The sequence below is a fragment of the Trichomonas vaginalis genome, chromosome IV (assembly GCF_026262505.1).
Source record: "Trichomonas vaginalis G3 chromosome IV, whole genome shotgun sequence".
Classification (NCBI taxonomy): domain Eukaryota; phylum Parabasalia; order Trichomonadida; family Trichomonadidae; genus Trichomonas; species Trichomonas vaginalis.
In genome coordinates this window covers 13,058,847-13,078,826 of record NC_067206.1, presented here as the reverse complement: position 1 = coordinate 13,078,826, position 19,980 = coordinate 13,058,847, and the positions used below count along the sequence as shown (strand labels likewise).

The 19,980-nt window shown below is 30.5% G+C and overlaps 3 protein-coding genes across 3 annotated transcripts, besides 2 other annotated features; all 3 read right to left on the bottom strand.

The window, feature by feature from the left end:
• Positions 1-2,456: part of a mobile genetic element that runs on past the window's edge.
• On the bottom strand, positions 253-1,247 carry TVAGG3_0082000 (uncharacterized protein; the record flags this gene model as incomplete). Its single annotated transcript, XM_051222078.1, has 1 exon — positions 253-1,247. A coding segment is annotated over one exon (995 nt), but the record flags the coding sequence as incomplete, so codon positions are not given.
• Positions 2,457-5,390: 2,934 nt separating the features above from the next.
• Positions 5,391-8,104, bottom strand: TVAGG3_0081980 (uncharacterized protein; the record flags this gene model as incomplete). The annotated part of the gene is made up of 1 exon (XM_051222077.1): positions 7,491-7,946. One exon carries the CDS (start codon positions 7,944-7,946, stop codon positions 7,491-7,493), a length of 456 nt encoding a protein of 151 aa, XP_051107063.1.
• Positions 8,105-8,161: 57 nt separating this feature from the next.
• On the bottom strand, positions 8,162-10,255 carry TVAGG3_0081970 (uncharacterized protein; the record flags this gene model as incomplete). Its single annotated transcript, XM_051222076.1, has 1 exon — positions 9,419-9,679. The coding sequence occupies one exon, from the start codon at positions 9,677-9,679 to the stop codon at positions 9,419-9,421; it is 261 nt and encodes an 86-aa protein (XP_051107062.1).
• Positions 10,256-13,272: 3,017 nt separating this feature from the next.
• Positions 13,273-19,980: part of a mobile genetic element that runs on past the window's edge.

Sequence of the window (19,980 nt, the reverse complement as noted above, 5' to 3'; positions counted from 1 at the left end):
TCGTAATTCTCCCATGTGATGAATTGATATGGGAAAAAGGATTTAACACGTGATTTATTGTTTCCGAAATCTTGAGTAAATTGGTCTAATGTTCCACCCGCTATATAATTTCTGATGTCAATAAATCTCAATTCATATGGACAGTTTGTTTTCTTTACTATGACTTGCTTAAATTGAGAAGAAGAACCCAGCATTGATTTTATCTTCCATTTTGCAGTATTTAAATCACGAAGAATTAAATTTAAATCAAACTTTCCTGAATTAAAACCAATGATATTCACTTTATTAAATTCTTCATCTAAAAGCTCTTTAAATGCTTCCTTCTGTTTTTCATTTAATGTATGAGACAAAGTCCCCGCCGTTTGGTCCGTTTGCGGCTTCAATAATTCTTCATATTGTTCAATATTTGATTTAGCAACTAATGAACAGGTTGAAAATAAAAACTCAATCCAGTCGGAAATAAAAGAATCACTTGATGTTAAGCAAAAATTCCTCGTAAATGTTTTATCGTTTATTTTAACAGTTGATGATACCATAAATGGTTTTAAGTAAGCGTTTAAAGTTGCACACTCAGAAAGTTGAAGTTCTTCTTTAGTCTCTAATGTTTCGAAGTCAAAAGTAATATAATATCTTGTTGGTTTATAATATTCCTGCAAATTATGTGCTAATAGCCATTGATATATCTTCTGTTTCGTGATATGTGGTGTATATGGTTGTTGTGTGTTTTGCAATTGAACGTCTTGAATTAATCTTCCATTATTTTCTTTACATTTCTCACAATGTTTTAAAAATCTTCTTTGGTTTTTCCTTTCTGGATCATCACGGATAGAATATACTTCTTCTTTGCAAAAGGGGCAAACTCTATAGCCGGTGAGTGCTTCAACGTCTGTTATTCTGTCAGCGTGAAGTTTTCCACATGGACTCTGTGTTAATAAAATATTTACTGTTTCAAATTCTGGATCTATCATTATTGTTTCCACTAATGGAAAGTCAACCTTGTTAATGTCTACGTCTTCTGGTTGAGGGTCACAATAATAGAAATCAATATTAATGTTTAACATTCTTGCTAACCTCTCACTTTCTGATGAAATGTCAAATCCTTCATATGCATCTATGGCTTCATTTAAATAGCTTCTACGAGTTTTAGGATTAACACCATCAGGAATGTTATAGAAGCGTTTAAATAACCTTCTACCTTCGGCTCTTATTTGATTATCATTCATTTTAGCTGTTCCGTTTTTGTTCATTTATGTAAGAATAAAAAATTAGAATATAAAAATAAAGTTTATTTTTTTAAAGTCCAGGGCTAAAGTCCATAAAATGAATTAAGAACACATAAATTTTTATCATCTGCAACGTGACGAATACATTTTAATTTACTCAAGAATGTGTACCCTGATACATTAAATCTAATTCCTGTCTTATTTAATTTCACAACTTTGAAAAGGAATGTATGAATAGCTATAAAATGATGAGATGATGTTTTATGGGTTGCTTCCATTTTTTCTGAAATAAATGAATAAATATAATGCTTATACGTTTTCATATCTTTTATGTTCTTAATAACGAATGGTATAGACCTTTCAACTTCGTCTTCCTTCGGTGCTGTTCTTTCATATGAAACATTATTGGTATCTTCAATAATGAAACCACAATCACATAAAATTTTATAGGTTCCAATTGTTTCTTTTGATATTTTATCTAACAAATCAAAAACTTTATCAACACCTGTACATTTATTTAAATAATAATTTGTGTAAATATCATGGTCTTCTTTCTTAATCGTATTTGTTGCATATGTCACATTTTTCAGTACTTTTTTGAATTTTTCAGAATCAAGAGGGGGTGAAAGTAATATACAAGGGTATTCTCCATCGTCAATAAACTGAAGCTTATGTTTATGAATAAATTTTGTGCCTTCTTCTGAAAGTGTTTCGTCAATATCACCATCTAATAAATTTTGTGTTGATTCTGAGACATAATTTTTATATCTTTCTTCATGAGATTTCTGAACTGCTGATTCTGAAGCTGGGATATTCATTAAACCCTCTACTTCATTCTCATTATATTTTTCAACTTCTCTTAATTCCTTAATTTTTTCATCTATTTCATCTCTTATTTTTTTCAGTCTTTCAATTTCAATTTCATCATATTCATCATCTTTAATTCGTTCTTCATAATATTCAGGGAAAACATCAGGTTCTTTAGGTTTTTCTTCTTCAGATGTAGGATATAAGAAATTTATAACATCATCTTTATTCATTTTTCCATCATAATCAAATTCATTTAAAAACTCCGCGAATTTTTGACAATTTCTTAAATAATATTTATTAACTTCATAACCTGCCTCCTCTAATATATCCTTTATTTCCTCATTTGTGAATCCTAATTTTTTAACATCGTTAGTTTTGACACTCATTTTCATACAAAATAAAAATAAATTATTCAAAAATGTAAGACATGAATTTTTAAAGTTTATTTTTTTAAAAAAATATATTTCATCACTTATATTCTAATTTTTATTTAATGATAAATGAAACCGATTTTAAAAAGTAATGAAACAGAGAAGGAAGAAATAAATGAAAGTGAAGATGTTCAAAATAAAATAAACATTGTTAAACCCATTACTGAAATAAAAATTTTTTCATCTGTTGAAGAATTTAATGACTATTATGCTAATAATAAAAAATTATTTGAAGAATTGACAACATGTAAATTGAATAAAATGTTTAAAGTTGATGGATTCAAAATTTCAAAAATAAAAGGTGTTGTTAGTTTAAAATCTATTCCTCAATCAAGAATCACCTCATTAATGAAAATTGATGATTTAACAAAAAGAATAGAAATTATTGAAGAAAGAATGAATCAAATAATTGATTTCATAAATTCAAATAATCATTAGTTTCTAATTTCTTTTACTCGTTTATTTTTTTCATTCATGAAAATAATTATATCTAATTTCTTTTACTCTCTCGTACATACTAGATTTGAAGAATTCAGAACATTTCCCATAATCTCCTAAATGTTTTCTTATCCCTAACGTGTGCCAGTTATTATATGAAACTGTATAAACTTTATCTTTATCTTTACACCTTTCATCACTTCCAATATATTTATATCTCAGTTTTGATTTTGCATTTTCATATTCATTAACGTTTAATAATTCACAGTCTTCCTTTTTAAATAAATGTTTAAGATATTCAGGATTTAATACTCTACGTTTATATGCTCCTAACTTAGTTCTAAAGGTTTTTCTACAAAATTTAGGAATTCCATCCTCTTTAATGTCATCAATGATTTCCATTTCATTATTTTCAATTTCTTCTTCTCGTTTATGGGGTCTTTGATTATGACTCCATTGATTCCATGAAATTAAATATTCTTTATCATTATATTTATACCTCATTAGCTTATTTTGGCTTTCATATTCATTTAATAATTCACAATCTTCATTTTTAAATTGAAGTTTAACCCATTCAGGATTTAAACAATGTTTAATTAATCGCGGAATATCTGTCATCATCTATATATAGCTTCTTTTATAAAAGATAAAAAAATAAATTATTTTAAAATTAATGTTAATTTATAAATAAATATATTTTAATGCATCGTCTATATATAGATGTAACAAAAAAAGTCACAAAGCCCATCATATCCTACTACTGACTTCATAAACAAAAGACCTTTAACAAAATTTCTTGCACATGCAATATGAAGAGGGGTAACTCCATCATTATCTCCCCTGAAACAATCATTATTAAATTCGTAAAGCATTTTCATTATCTCAAAATATCCTTTTTCGACAGTATGCCAGAAAGCAGTTTGTCCCTTATTATCAGGAATGTTAATATCATTTTTATCCGTAATTTTATCTTTGAAGACAAAATAAAATAATTTAAAATGATTATTCATTGCGATTAGTATCAAAGGCGTCCTTCCATTTTTATCTTTTGCATTAATATCAATTATCTTATTTTCTAAAATATATTGTGTCTGCTCTTCTGCTCTATTTTCACATGATAAATGCAAAATCGTTTTTTCTTGAGCGTCAAGACAATTTTTGTCAATTCCTTCTGTTTCAATCAGTAATTCAAAGATTTCAAATTGCTCGTATTTCATTGATGCTAAGTGTAGTAGTGTTTGGCCATGTTTATCATCAACAATATCATTTATATTTATATCATCCTTCAAATTTTCTAAAATTATTTCAATAAAATCTTTCTTATTGGATAAATACGCATAATGCAAAATGTTTTTCTTCGAACTGCAAGTACCTGTTATATAACTAAAATTGTAAACAATATTAAATAAATCTACATTATTATTGTCAATCAGATATTCTAATACAAATTTATCATCGATTTTAATGTTTCCTGGATCTTCGCAATCATGAAAATCATATTCTCTAATTGTTTCAAATGCTTCTTGATTGATTCTTTCAGGTTCAGTGTCAACCAAATATTTTATAATAATTGTGAAAGGGGATTCATTGTCCGAGTTTAATTCCCACATGTCAAGATCAAATGAATGAATATTGTTAATGATTTTATTGAATAATTCAAAATTCTTGGCTTTTGCAAGGAGATGCAATATTCCGTTCCCATTTGCATCATGTACTTTCAAATCATCACCTTTATCTTGAAAATTTCGAAGTGTTTCAATCGAATAAAATAACAAATTTTCCAGTGAAAAATGATTGATATCATCACTCTGAATTTGATACTGTTCTGCTGAATCACTCGAATTTTCATCAATTACATGACAATTTATTTTTGCTTCATCACTCTCCTCATTGAAATGAGTCATTTCCACATCATTTTGCGTGTCAAATGATGTTCTATTATCACAATTTGATCTTAATGAATCATCAGTATATTCATTGATTTCTTTAATTTGATTACAGTGAAAATCATCACCAATTTGTATTTCTTCATCAATATTTTCTGATTCTGAAGAGAAAGAAATTGGAGAATTTTGAAAATTCGGGATTTTTTCTTCATCTTCACTGTTATCAAATTCTTCCTTTATATTGGTATCAATTTTATCTTCAATTTTGATGATTTCTTCATCTGACATATCAATGAAAAAAATGTAAAAATTCCACCGGAAAAGTGACAAATAATTTTATTTGTTTGTTTGGCTGTATGTCTTAAAATGCCATTACTCTTTTTTATCTATCGGCTTGTGATATCAAACCGATTTTAATTGCCTTTATAATATTTAAAATTATGAACTCCATCTACTAAAATTATAAATTTTTTTACTTTTCAGTTATGGCGTTAAAAATCACCTGAAAATATACAGATACAAAAAACTCTCGTAATACCACTAGTAATTGCAAGTAGGCAAGAAATTTTATCAAAAAATTTAAATTTTCTTCTGTCTTTATCATTTTAAGTATTATATATCAGCATAAAAGATGTACTGCACGATAGTATTCAAGTTTTACATGATGTTTTCGTTTTCTCATGATATTAATTATTTTTTTTTTATCTATAATGAAAATACGAGTATTGATTAAACTACATGATATTTTAGATTTACTTCATGATTTAAACAAGAAATAAATTTATGCTTCCGCATGAACTCCGAAGGATCTTACTAATTTTCGAATAGGAGTAGACTTATCGAGTTTTGTAATCTCATTTTGTCTTTGAACATTATACTGAGATAATTTATCCTTCAATTGTGAGTCATACTTCTGATTTTCAAAATATTTGTCAAATGGAATATTATTTTCCGCAGATTGAGCCAGAGCGTCCAAAGCCAAGCTCTGAACCAAATCTGGCCTAATCTGGGCAATAAGTTTGTCTCCATTGATTCCAGTTTTCGGATCTGAGTAAAATGAGGAAAGTTTGACCTCTTCAAGGTCTTTATCATTAAGAAAATGATTATTGGTCAAAGGAACTGTGTTATCATCTCCTCCTTGTAAAAGAGAAGTGATTGCCGGCGAAACTCCGAAATCATCAACAAGAACTTCATCAGGACCTTTCTTTGATCGGTCAATCCTAGAAAGTAAGGCAGGAATATCTCTCTGGCGCTTCTTAACCATATTATCGTCCTCATCATCGCTAACAAATACTTTAATATTACTAAAATCAGCTTCTGGCTCAGAATAATCAGAATAGTATTCTTCAATGATAGTCTTCTGCCTTTGTACTGGCTTTCTTTCACCTTCATCGTCACTTTCAAGTACAATTTCAGTAATAATTTTTTCAATTGGAGCTGTTCTTCTCCTTCTGCCTGATTTCGGCTGTATAAGTAACGAATCAATCGGTTCAACATTAATAAGAGATGCTGTGGCTGCAGATGACTTTCTTGAAACTTTTTGAGGAGAAGATTTCTTCATTAAGTCTGCAATATTGCTTGTAGAGCCTCTCCTGATTGGTCTTCTAGCTGTTGAAGGACGTCTTGAAGCAGTTGAAGGCCTTCTTGCGGTTGAATTTCTTCTCGAAGCTGCCTTTGAGTTCTTAAGGCCGGCAGTAGTATTTCTATGAGCTTTGGAATTGGTTTTCTTCTTCAATTGGTCAAAGAAGATTTGATCATCGATCGAATCAGATGATGAAGAAGATTCGCTCAGCTCGATAGGTACTTTCTCTTCAACCAATTCTTCTTTGCCCGTGTTTGGATTAATATGCTTTTTGATAACAGTAACAACTTGTTGAACAACTTTTTTCGGATCTCTCCGTTTCCTGACTCGGATGACTTGCGTCTCTGGTTCCGATGTATCACCAGCTTTTGTAGTTTTCGGTTTACGTTGTTTCTTAATAACGGTAGTTTTCTTGACAATCTTTTTCGGTTTCCTTTTGCCACCGCCTGTTTTAGGACGGGATTTATCTTCGGATGATTCTGAATCTGATTCATCGTCGTTATCTTTCGAATCTGATATTAATGGTTTTGCATTCGAAGGACGAGCGCTTGACCTATGTTTGGCGCTTGATTTACGTGGGCTTGATGGCGTTGAGTTGGATGAAGGCTCTTCATCTGATGTAGGAACAGCAATTTGTTCTTCGTAAGTTTCTTCGCGCCCAGTTTCTTTATTGATTCGTTTCTTGATAACTGTGACATATTGTATCCGTCTATGACGACGCTTTCGTTGTCTTTTCTCTTGAGAGTCGTTTGGATTATCCATCGTTTCGTCGTTGTCTTGAGTTGCTTCTGCTAAAGCTTTCTTTCTTTCCTCTGCTTCTTTCATTTGTTTTGCAAGTTCTTCTGGGGTAACCTTTTCTTCATACGTTTCTATTTCACCTGTTACAGGATTCTTTCTTCTTTTCACGATAGTAATAAGTGTCGGAGGTGTAACTGTAGTATCCCTGTGATGCCTCCGCTTTCTAATCCTATGAACAATAGTTTCAGGTTCCTGATCTTGTGGTGGTTGATTCTGATTATTCTTTTTCTTCTTAACAATAACTTTCTGGATGATTTTCTTTGGCTGTTTCTTCACTCCTTTCTTCTTTCTGATGATAATTGGATCTGGATCTTTTTCCGGTTCAGCCTTTTTTTTTCGATCTGTGCTTATGGATAACAACTTTTTTGACAACTTTCCTAACAATCGGTTTCTTTTTTCCTTTGCGTCGATTCGCTGGGGCTTTATTTGAATTAACGGGTTTTCGAATTGGAGCTTTTTTCTTGCGCTGGATAGTAACTGTCTTTGTAATCGTAACAGTTTTTGTTTTATCTTTCGATCCTAACGCCTTTCCGAGCGTTTGAGAATCTTTTGTTCTTTTCGTTGATTTGTCTTTAGATTTTTTAGATGCTGCATTCCTGATTGCTGCTGATGCATCCATTGAGTCCAACCTTTGTCTTTTCACTCGTTTGACAGGTTGAGCTGCAACTTCATCAAAATCAACGCTTAATGGCTCATCATCATCGTTGTCAGCAGCTGTTGGTTTGTGGGGACTCTTTTTAGGAGATTTCTTCCGCGCATTGGAAGGCTTAAGTGACATTACGACAATTTGACATAAAAGGTGACATCTAAATTGAAAGGGCGACTCAAAAGATTCAATGAACTGATCAGTATGAAAAGCTAAGTTTTGGTATGATTTTGGGTATTCAGTTTGGAGAAATTTTACAAAGTTGATTTAAGCTTATATTTTGGATTTTGGAGATCCCGACCGTTATTTCTCTAAACTAGATCCTTAATAATTTTTGTTCATTATTTTCACTTATTTTTCACATCAGTTTTATATGACTTATATACATTGTACCCATCAATATAAGTTTTAAGTAAGTAGATAATTTACATACAAACAAATTAAAAATAAAGTAATATAGCTGTTCAATCATAGATTGTATCACCAAACAATAAATTGTCTAATCTTTCCTTTTCATATTGCTCAGCTTCAAGTTTAGCTGTGTTCTTCTTCTTTGTCTGACCGATGACAATTCTTTCAACCAATGGTCTTCCATTTCTCTTCTTGACTGGTTTAGTTGCTCTTTCTTGCATTGCAAGCTTCTTTTCAAGCTGGATCTTCTCATTTCTAGCCTGGTTCTCCAGTCTGTACTCTGTTCTTCTTTGGTTGTTCAGTTGCTTGACCTTTTGAGCGATCATTTCTTTATCATTAATCAAATCGAGCCTCTTAATCATTGTTTCTATCTCATTTTCAATCATACTCAACATTGTTAAGGAGTTTTGGTTATTTCCAGCTGCTGGGAAACACTTAACGAATGTTTTCGAGATTGAATTTTGTAATTGCTCCAGTTTATCATCAAGATCTACAGTATCATGGTTCGATTCATTAAGTAGTTGTATCGAATTCTTTTGTTCTTTCAGTTTTTCTATTTGTTGTTCAAGGTCATTTATGTCTTTCTTTGTTTCTTCAAGTTCTATTTCAACTTCGTATTGAGAGTTCTCATATTTGCTGGCTTGTTGCCTAGAATTTTGTATTAAGAAAAGATTCTCATGCTCTAATCTGTCGAATGCGTCAATAAATTCGGAAATTTTAGAGGGACGAGTGCCATAAGTTTCTTCCATTTGATCCAATAGTTTTCCGTACAAAAGATAATTGGCTTTCTTCTCTTCAAGTTGATTTAGTTCCACCTTGAGAACATCAACGTTTTGCCTTTTACGTTTAACTTTAACTTCTATCTCAGTACGTTTACGCATCTGTTCTTCTAGCATTAATTTCTCACGATCACGAGTCATTTCGAGTTGCCTTCGGACAGTTTTAAGACGATTCTGATCTTCTTCAAGAGTAAGTTGAAGTTCATCAAATTTAGCTTTGCGGGTCTGTTTAGTAATGTTAATTCTATCAAGTTCTCGCTGATGGCAGTCTATCAAAAGATTTGCTAGGAAAATCTCACGCTGTTCTTGTAAAAGTTGCGTTGTATGTTGCTGTCTTTGACGAATTTCAGTAACACCCTTAATATCGGTATCTTTATTCTTTTCAGGTGATCTGAATTTCTGCTCTATTCGCTCTCAAATTGATCTTTGTGATGTTACCTGTGAAGGAAGCATTTGTCTTTGTTTAAGTGTTAACTTCTGAGCTCCTTTGATCCTTTCTTGACGTTCTTGAACAATTTTATCTTGCTCTGCAAAAACGTCGGTAACGTCCGGGATATTAAAGGGATTATCTTTATCTCTTTTCGTAAATTTGGAGTTACGACGTGCTGAAAGCGGTCGAAGATGTGAAAAATCAGATTTAACTTGTTCTAATACTTGATCTTTTCGAATTCTCATAAAATCTTTATTGTCAAATTTTAGAAACGTCCAAAATTTTAAAGATTGATGAATGCTAAGATTCATATCATTTAGCTGATGTACAATTGTGCGTTCTACAAATTCGCTCTCAAGCTCAATCAATTGATTTTCTGCGCACAGGCACCATGAGTTTTTGCCGTGAAATTAATAGCACAGGTAGTTTCCTCATATAGAGATATCCTTATGCATAGAGCTTGAGAGGAATCTAAAGTGATTTTTTTTTTTGAAATCTAGTGCAATCTCAAAATCATGAATAAACCTCGAATCTGGATCCAATTTTTAAGGATCTTGTATGGAGAAAAATCTCCTCCAACTCGAAAATTCAATTTGAAGATCTACTTCATCTGCTTGGATCTATTAATAATGAAGGTATATTCTGATTAATTGCGAATACTATTTTCGTAAAAAAAGTTTTTAAATACTATATATACCAGTATTTAAAGATGTACCGGAGATTCGGATTGAAACCTCGTATCCGCCAAGATATGACATTCCAAAGTTGAAAATTTTGAGAGGAGATAGGTGGTCGGTCGGAAATCCTTAATATGATTTTCGGTATTCTTATTCTTTCAAATTTTTCATAGGAAAAATTTATTTTTCTGTTAACTAATAGAATTGTTTCATAACTCAAAATCCTTGAAAGATCAATTTTGTTTCTTTTCAATACATAAACATTTTTTTTGATCAAAATTTTTAATGTACTCTGAACCAAATTATTTCGAGCAAAGTAGTATATGTTGACGGGTTTTGTGACTTTTTTTGTAAACGTAAGAATTCATACAATATTGAACGATTTTGTAAGTAATTTTCATACAATCGATAAAATAAATGTATGATTTTTACGGTTTTTATTCTTACGTTTTTGAATAAATCAAGATTTAAAAATTTTCAGAATCGTAAGAAATTTTCACTAAACCCATACATAATGAAATAAAAAAAAATAAAAAAATAAAAAAATAAACTTTGAAAATTCATGTCTTACATTTATGAATAATTTATTTTTTAATCGTAAGAAAATGAGTGGATCAAGATTCGTAACCGTCAATCAATTAATGGATGTTCTTTCACCAATTCTTGAAAATGTAAACAAGTAGATGTTTATTTCGATATTATGTAGAAAGTATATATTATAAAGGTAAGTTTAAATAAAACCTATTGCTTTTGCATTTGATAATAAATTAATTGAAAATGCAAAAATTTGGGAATTAATTCCAGATATTGAATTTATAACAAAAATATTAATGATAAATGTTTAAAACGAATTCCAACCACAAAAGTTCTTTGTAAATTAATGATCAAAACTGAGGAAAAAGAATTTAACGGGTTTAAATATCATCCAAATAAAGTTTCAGAACTAGAAAATGAAAACTTCAGAAAAAATTAAACGATAGACTTTCAAATTGATCGTATTGAAAAAATAAATAAACTAGCAGAAGTTGCATTTAATAATGAAATATTGATGAATATAACCTTGAACTCAGTGATGGACTTTAAGTCCTGAGCTTAAGGACCTGGGCTCAACGAGTCATGATTTATGAAATCAATAATTTGATTTATTCGCTCTTCAATAATTTCTATTCTTTTTGATAATCATCAATTTTCATTAATGAGTGATTCTTGATTGAGGAATAGATTTTAAAACTAACAACACCTTTTATTTTTGAAATTTGATCCATGACCCTTCTGGGTCTTGGACTCTGTCCTCAACTTTAAACATTTATTCAATTTACATGTTGTCAATTCTTCAAATAATTTTTTATTATTAGCATAATAGTCATTAAATTCATCAACAGATGAAAAAATTTTATTTCAGTAATTGGTTTAACAACGTTTATTTTTTTGAACATTTTCACTTTCATTTATTCTTCCTCCTCTGTTTCATTTATTTTAAAATCGGTTTCATTTATCATTAAATAAAAAATTAGAATATAAGTGATGAAATATATTTTTTAATTAATATTAAATCAGAGATGGCGGCAGGATTCTTTAAAAAATTATGGGAAGAATTAAGAAAGCTGCAAGTTGGGTTCATCAAAAGATTATTAAACCCGTTGCAAACTTTTTGGCACCAGTAGCGAAAAACGGCAGGAACTATCATAGGAGGCAGTATTAGGTGCTAAAGCAGGTAATCCGGCGATGGAGCACAAGCAGGTAACGCAGTGGTGGAATTGCTGAAGGAATACTTAAAAAATAGGGGGTAGATAGTGGAAAAATAAATAAATATTATTTTTATCTTAGTATCGGTTGTAGTCGACGATAAACCTTATCTCCTTTATTTAATACTTCCCTTACCGGAACATTAGGTGCTATTTGTTCAGCAACGTCACTAATTGCTTCTTTATTCTTAAATATCCAATTTGCTCCTTTCTTAATCCCTTCCCAAACTTTATGCGCTCCTCTTTTTACTTTATCCCACAGTTTCTTAAAGAATCCTGCAGCCATAGTTGATTATTTCATTAAAATTAAAAATTCATTTTCATCTTTAATTTTGATTTTTTTATTTAATAATTAAATGACGACTAACTATTTAGTGCCAAACACTAAACCGATTAATGGAAATGTATTTCATTCATTCGACGAAAGATAAATGAAATATTCGCAAAGAATGATGGAAGAAGATATTATAGAGAACTTGAAAGTTCATGCTATGACTCTGATGCTCCATATTTTGATGATAAACAAACTCATTTAAGAATTACAAATCCAGCTCATGATGTGAACCAATTAGGTGACACATATAATTAAACGCAAAGTTAAAGCAACTCTAGTTTCAAATAAAGCTTTCACATGCGATGCCGCTTTTAAATGTATGCGTTTATTCGTTGGTTACAAATCATCAAATCAAAGCTTTAAACAATTAGAAGTAGAAACCGAAAGAGGTGATGCCGGTTATCTTCAGATGGATTGCGCCCGTGAATCTTTCGCATTTGCAACATATAAACCAAAATCAGAAAGGAAAGTTAAAAAGTTTGTTCATTCGTTATATAATAATGTTCAAAAATATGATAACTCAGTATGTGGTAAATATATTGACCCTTCAGAAGTTTTCAAGAAAGCAAATGAAGAAGTTGATGTCACTTTTGATATGATTATTCCAGTAAATGATTTGTTAGCATTTCAGGCGTTCGATGATTATCCTAAATCATTTGGTGAAATCATTCTTAAATATTGTTTTCAGGGATACTTTAGTATTTTGTCAGGTTGACCCGTTAAGAGTTGCTGATTTACAAAATTACGTTTATGAAAAGATAACTGATGAAAATTATGAAAGATTATGAATCATGTTTATAAATATGATCGCAAATTCCAACAAATCGGACTTCCTGCCAAATTAATTACAAGCTTAGCCACTACATCTGCTGACGCAACAGTTGAACGTTATTATTTCATGCACAAAGATGGAAGTTTTAGAGGATAAATGCATTACACCAGGATACGGTTTAATTGAAAATCAGTTAAAGCAATACACGTTTATTTGTAAGGAAGATCCATTCATGATTCCAGCTCAACATATTGACGTTCGTTCACTAAATGGAGGTTGCATCACTCCTGAAGGTATTAGCTCAGATTTCTCATACGCTCTTCATAATGTTACAGATTTTGTTAACATTTCCGAAGAATGCAATGCAAAGAACGGTTTAGAAAATCCAATGCTTCGAGGTCTTCAGGTCACTATAGATTCCAGAAACTTCCCCGATCAAGCGATGACCACATGGGCGACATATTCTTTACACGTATGCTTCAAGCTTCTGATTTAGATGGAGTGAATGAATGCACGGAAGAATATGAGGACTCATTAACTAGACCACTGAATGATGATAATGGCACACCATTAGCTAGAACATGGAAAGACCAAACTTCATTCTTATGCACTATTCCAGTTCAACGTGATGGAGCGGGTATATTCTTTGATGGATTAGAAACTTTCAACTCACAAGTTTACAGTACAAGTGAAAGCTTATCCAATCATTCAGGGTGAAAATGACACTTACTGTTCAAAGTGACAAATCCTCCTCAGGTTTGGTTTACTAGGACTACATATTGGACATGGACACCGGATGAAGGTTTGAAATATCATCCAACAGGTACACCACCGCAGTATAGAAGTTTCATATGATGAAATATTGATGAATAGAAATGTATAAAATTATAAAATTTATTTTTGATTAAATGGATTTAAATCATCCACTCCTTATGAAGAATTAGCGGGAGTATATAATACATACGTAGATGATATGATTAATGAAGCATTGAGTGATAATAGAAATGCTCTATCTAAGGAAAAATTAATGAAATTCCATATTCTGAATGTTACTTAAATTCAATCACTGCAGCAATTGGTAAACAAAATAAAGGTAAAACATTAACGATATTAAAACAAATTATCATTATTGCTAAACACTTCACCCTATTCACATGTGTTAATTTATATCAACCGTTCAGGTTCACCTTCAGATGATACATTTGAATCTTTAAAGCATTTAATCAAAATTCCAATTATTTATTTATCACAAGAAGAAGCAGAAGATTATTTAAAAAACTTTGTAATGTATAAAGAATTATATAATACAATCAAGAAGCAAGGATTAGAGGATAAAATTATTGATAAACAACGAGATGAATTATTTGAAACACTTTCTATTTCAAATTTTGATAGAGAATTTTTGCATTCACTCATTTTTCTAGATGATGCGGTGAAATCAAAACTAATAACTAATGAGAAGTCATATTTTAATCAATTATTAACTCAATGTCGACACATTCAGTGTTCATTCTTCATGGCTGTTCAATACTTTAAAGCATTAAGCACAAACATTAAATCAAACCTGTCCACCCTTTTCATTTTCAGTGGTTTTAGTCGTCAACAGTTGAACGTTATGCTTTATCAAGTGAATTTACCAATGAGCATTAATGAACTTTACACACAATATCAACAATTAGGAGAACATGGAAAAATAATAGTTGATTTAAATAAAGGTTCCATTAAATTCGAATAACTTTTTATAATTAATTTTTATTTTTTATTTATAATTAAACATGACAGAAATTGCAAATCTTCTACAGGTTCCATTAAAACAAGGAACAAACAAAAAGGGTGCATATAATAGAACTATGAAAGTTCCAGACGGAATGAAAGAATTAGTCCACATTGTTGCCGGTCTTCAAAAGGATGTTAAACAAATGAGAAACGTTTTAACATTACCAGAAGCTCAAGCATATGCAAAACGTCACGGACCAAATTGGGAAGCACACGAAGCAGACATTACGGGTCCAAATGGAAAACCTGATGGAATAAATGAAGTTTTCGTTACTGATGGTCAAGGAAATATTAAAGTCATAAATGGTATAAATTAACAATGACGGATTATCCTAAACGTAAAGCATATAATGAACATTATCCTATGCAATTTGATGAAAATGGAAAAGCTGTTAAACAATACATTGGAGAAGGTGAAAATGGTCCAATTAATTCATACCGTCATAATCCATATTCTTACTTCAATGAAGAATTAAATGCTATTGAAGAGGGACCGGATGGATTACCACGATATTCTAACCAGTTTGATGGTCAATATGCAAATTTAAGACCTGAAATTCCAGCTAAGAAATTCTTTAAAGTTGCTTTATTCGATCCAGTTTTCGCAAATGTTAAAGATGAACTTAAACAGCAATTCCAACCAATTATAGTAGCAAGAATTGCATCAGGTGCTTTATCTCAAGCATTCAAAGATTTAATTAAGAAACCATTATATCAGCAACGAGGTTTAACTTATGATTTAGTTAAGGAATCAGATAAAAGAAAATTTGAGAAATCAGATGATTATAAGAATGCAATTAATGAATATATTCGGTCTATTAATTTCGATGAAAATGCTAAAAATCAACTTCATGAACAAATACAGGAAATAATAGATTCAAAAGTTCCAGCAAAATAAAAGTTTAAATATATTTTTTATTCGAATATAAATGAGAAGACGTTTCACTAGTCAAAAGAACACTAACGCAAAAGCAGAGATTACGGTTGGTTATAACGTAAATGATGATAAATCACGAATTATTCAAAATGTTAAAGTTAATGTTAGTCCTGAATTAAAAGGTCAGCAACTCAACCAAATTTATTAACTCGTGACTTACCGAAGAATGAGGAGAATGAAGAAAACCGTGAGAATGGAGACCCAATCATTTTATCTGAACCTGGTAAAGAACCTGTTGAAATTCCCACTTATCCAACATACCCCCACCTCTTTCATCAAACATCGAGAACCCAGGAATCTACGATTACAGTCGCAATGCCCATATAAAATAGACATTAATTCTGAATTAATGAAAATTTACCGTGATATCAAACTGATAATTATGATTCAATAATAAATTTAATTGACCAATCCGGTTTAATTATTTTACCTTATGAATCATTAATTCACATTATCGCCATTCTTTGTGATGTTCAAGATTCAGACGTGAAGATTCAATTTTCATAGATGATGAGGTTCATGCTGCGGAACAGTTGCAAAAATAAATCCTATAAAGGATATTAGCACAATTAAGATATCAAAGAACGGAACAACAACTGAACTTCATTTAACATATAATGATATTTATAATAAAATAGTTGAAATATAAAATATCACTTGAAAAATCTTGTTAAGGCTATTTAATATTCAAGCATTAACATTATCGAATAATAATCCTTTGAATCATAATCGATAATAATTGACCTTTCACCAGTTTCTATCGTTTGTTTTATTTCTTTTTGTTCCCCACTATCCGGATCGGTCATTGTAATTGTTTTTTTTATAGTATCAGCTTTATCTTTAACTTCAATCTTTTTTCCATCGGGATATTTAAACCAAAATTCCAAAAATTCGATATTGTCAATCTGTTCATATTTTAATCTATCAATACATTTTTAATACCATCTGAAAATCTTATGAAATGGTCATTATATGGTTTGATTGAACTAAATTTGAATGAAGTGAAATATAACCTGATGATGAATATGACATCGACTCATATTTTCTGAAAACACTAAAATTTATAACATGAATGAATTTCTTATCGTTGAATTTATGAATTCTTGAGGTAATCTTATTCTAGTTTTATTTATCACTGGAAAATAACGCTTTACCATATTTTTAATCGTAATAAAAAAATGTCAATTATCAATATTATTTCGAATAATAACTGTGAATTAAATTTAACAGTTAGCGGAATTTATAATGTTACTCTCGTTTCTGTGAGTGGTAAATTTAATCCCATTCTTTTAGACCCTTCAGATTATATATCATTATTAAAGATGACCATGAGCCGCCATAGCGGCGGTCGTAGACCTAAAAACGTATGATATGTATATAAATAATGTGATAACAAATGGATATTAACATGATTTTAAGTTATTTAAATGAATCATTTATCGTATGGTATGAAGAAAATTTTAAATCAAAACCTGATAAACTTTTTGAACTTGATGAAATAAATAACCTTATTAAATTTCCGCTGAAAATTAAATTTTGTACTCCTCGTCTTCGTTCATTGTTGGGGATATTAAATTTTGAAAAAGATGTTGGGATGTTTTTATTCTGACACTGGTTCTAATTTCATTTTAATCAAATGTGATAAAGTTAATACCCCAATGAGATTTTCACATCAAACATTAGACCCTAACTCTTACCCATCAATACAAAACATTTTATCCATCAACTTAAACATATTTTCTTTATCATATCCGTTTCAATTATCCGGGAATTCATTTATTCTTCATTCAAAAGATTTATCAAATATTAAATTTAGAATAACTGACCTATTTGATTGTGATTTAGAATTTATGAATGAAATATTATGGCAATTTCAAATAGAAAAAATAGCTGATGAGATAACAGATTAAATATTTATTTTTAAATCGTAATAAATGATTAAAACAACAGCAACCACAGACCATTACATACGCCATATATGCATATATTCAAAGACGGCAGAACAAACGCAAATGTTGAAATATGAGATTTGGAGATAGTATTGAAAAATGACCATTTCGAATTCGTTTGCAAAGTGTGCAGTGATATCAAAATAAAAAAATTTTATTTATGAATTCAAAAATTAAAGAATAACGGATGATATAACATCAATTCCACCAGAAGAACAAAGATATTACGCATTAAATGCATTTCCTAAAGTTTTGAAGATTGGAAGATTTAATTTAAATGAGGAATTCATAAAAGGTTTCCTAAATGACATAATGAAGAAAGCAGATAAGGAATATGTTAACGATGAGTTAGCAAAGAAAGCAGATAAGGAATATGTTAACGATGAGTTAGCAAAGAAAGCAGATAAGGAATATGTTAACGATGAGTTAGCAAAGAAAGCAGATATAGGAATATGTTAACGAAAAAGATAATGAAATTATAGAAAGGGTTGAATGGTATCATGAACGGACATCGAAGATTCTTAAAACTAAAGCTGATACAGGATGGGTTTCAGAATGTTTAGACCTTAAAGCAGATAAGGAATATGTTAACGATGAGTTAGCAAAGAAAGCAGATAAGAATAGTTAACGATGAGTTAGGGAAGAAAGCAGATAAGGAATATGTTAATGATGAGTTAGCAAAGGCAGATAAGGAATATGTTAATGATGAGTTAGCAAAGAAAGCAGATATATCATTTGTTAACGAAATATACCAAAGTTTAGTTGGAACAAAAAATATTGAAACTATTGTTGGCGACTTTCTGTCAATGAAGAAAACAAATATTTTAGATGGGAGTTTGTACAGTCCTTAAGAAAATGGTATACGGTATAAACTCATTCCGAAAAATAACAATGAATGTATGTAGGCTATATAAAGAATAATGGCACACAAGTTAAAGTTCCATTAGACAACAACTGCTACTTAAACTTATATGGAGACGAACAAAAGAAATATTTAAGAGTTTATGAAATACGGATATGACATTGTCTAACGTAGCTCCAGCACCGTATTATTATGACTATGGTGTTGACCATCATTACCTACACCCAAAAAAAGCAAACATTATATTTAGATTATTATAGATATAAAAGATATAATGCAATAGAAAAACGAGATTATACTATTATGAAGATGACAAAATAAATATTATAGTCAAGATTTTACATACCCTGAAAACATAAGATTATATTATAAAAAATATTCTGACACAACCAGAAGAAACCCGAAATAGTTACACTATATTTTAAGTTCAAAAGAAACAATCCATATATCTCATATGTTTGATTTAATGAACCCAGTAGGTCTATTTATACATCTATGGATGTGAGAGGTCCTTCAAGCAATGTTTGTGTTGGTGCATGGGAACAAATAGTCGACAGGTTTTGTATTGTGCAAACTCTTCAAAGGAAACAGGGGAAGTAAAAACAATTACGGTGAAAATTTACCTGCACACAGTCACTACATAGATTTAAGCACATCTCAAGCAGGTTGGCATAAGCATAGATATTGGGATTGGTCAGGAATGACAAAAGTAAAGGATATGATGTTAAAGATGATGTTAAATTTGCCATAAATTGTTACTGGAGTGACACTCAGGGAGAAGGAAACCATACACATCGCGTTTCAGGATATACACAAACAACGGGACAAAGTAAAGATTACATGCCACCATTTATGACTGTATTCGCATGGTATAGAGTTCAATGATGAACTAAATATTTTTGGTCAAAGCTTCCACGAGAGAGAAAAGATTCCTCATTCGCTAAGGATTCCAAAAATGAAAAAATCATTGATTTCGGCTGAGAAAAAACAGCAAAACCCTTCTTCCACGGGAACAAAGAAATAAAGAAGAAATAAAGAAGAAATAAAGTAAATTTTTTATTTATTTCCCGTGGAAGATAGAGCACTTTATGATATTTTATTCACGACAAACAAGACAAATAAAGAAAATAAGAAAATACGGCGCTGTCGCGTTCGAACCACAGACTCTGACCCCTCCATAACACCACCTTAGACCACTGTGCTACGTAGCCTGTCGACATAAGATTTTATAAATTGCATATTTGACGTAAATTTATTTCCCAGTTATTCAAAAATAATTATTTTGAAAACTGAAGGTGCTACCATTTACCATGTTGACAACATGACATTTGACAACAACACAGGAGGAAGTAGTTATGAATTATTTTTGAAAAACTGAAGGTGCTACCATGTTACCATGTGCTACCAGGTCATTTAACTTCTCTGAAAAAATGTGACAACATGACATTTTGACAACAACACAGAGGAAGGTAGTTATGAATTATTTTTGAAGAA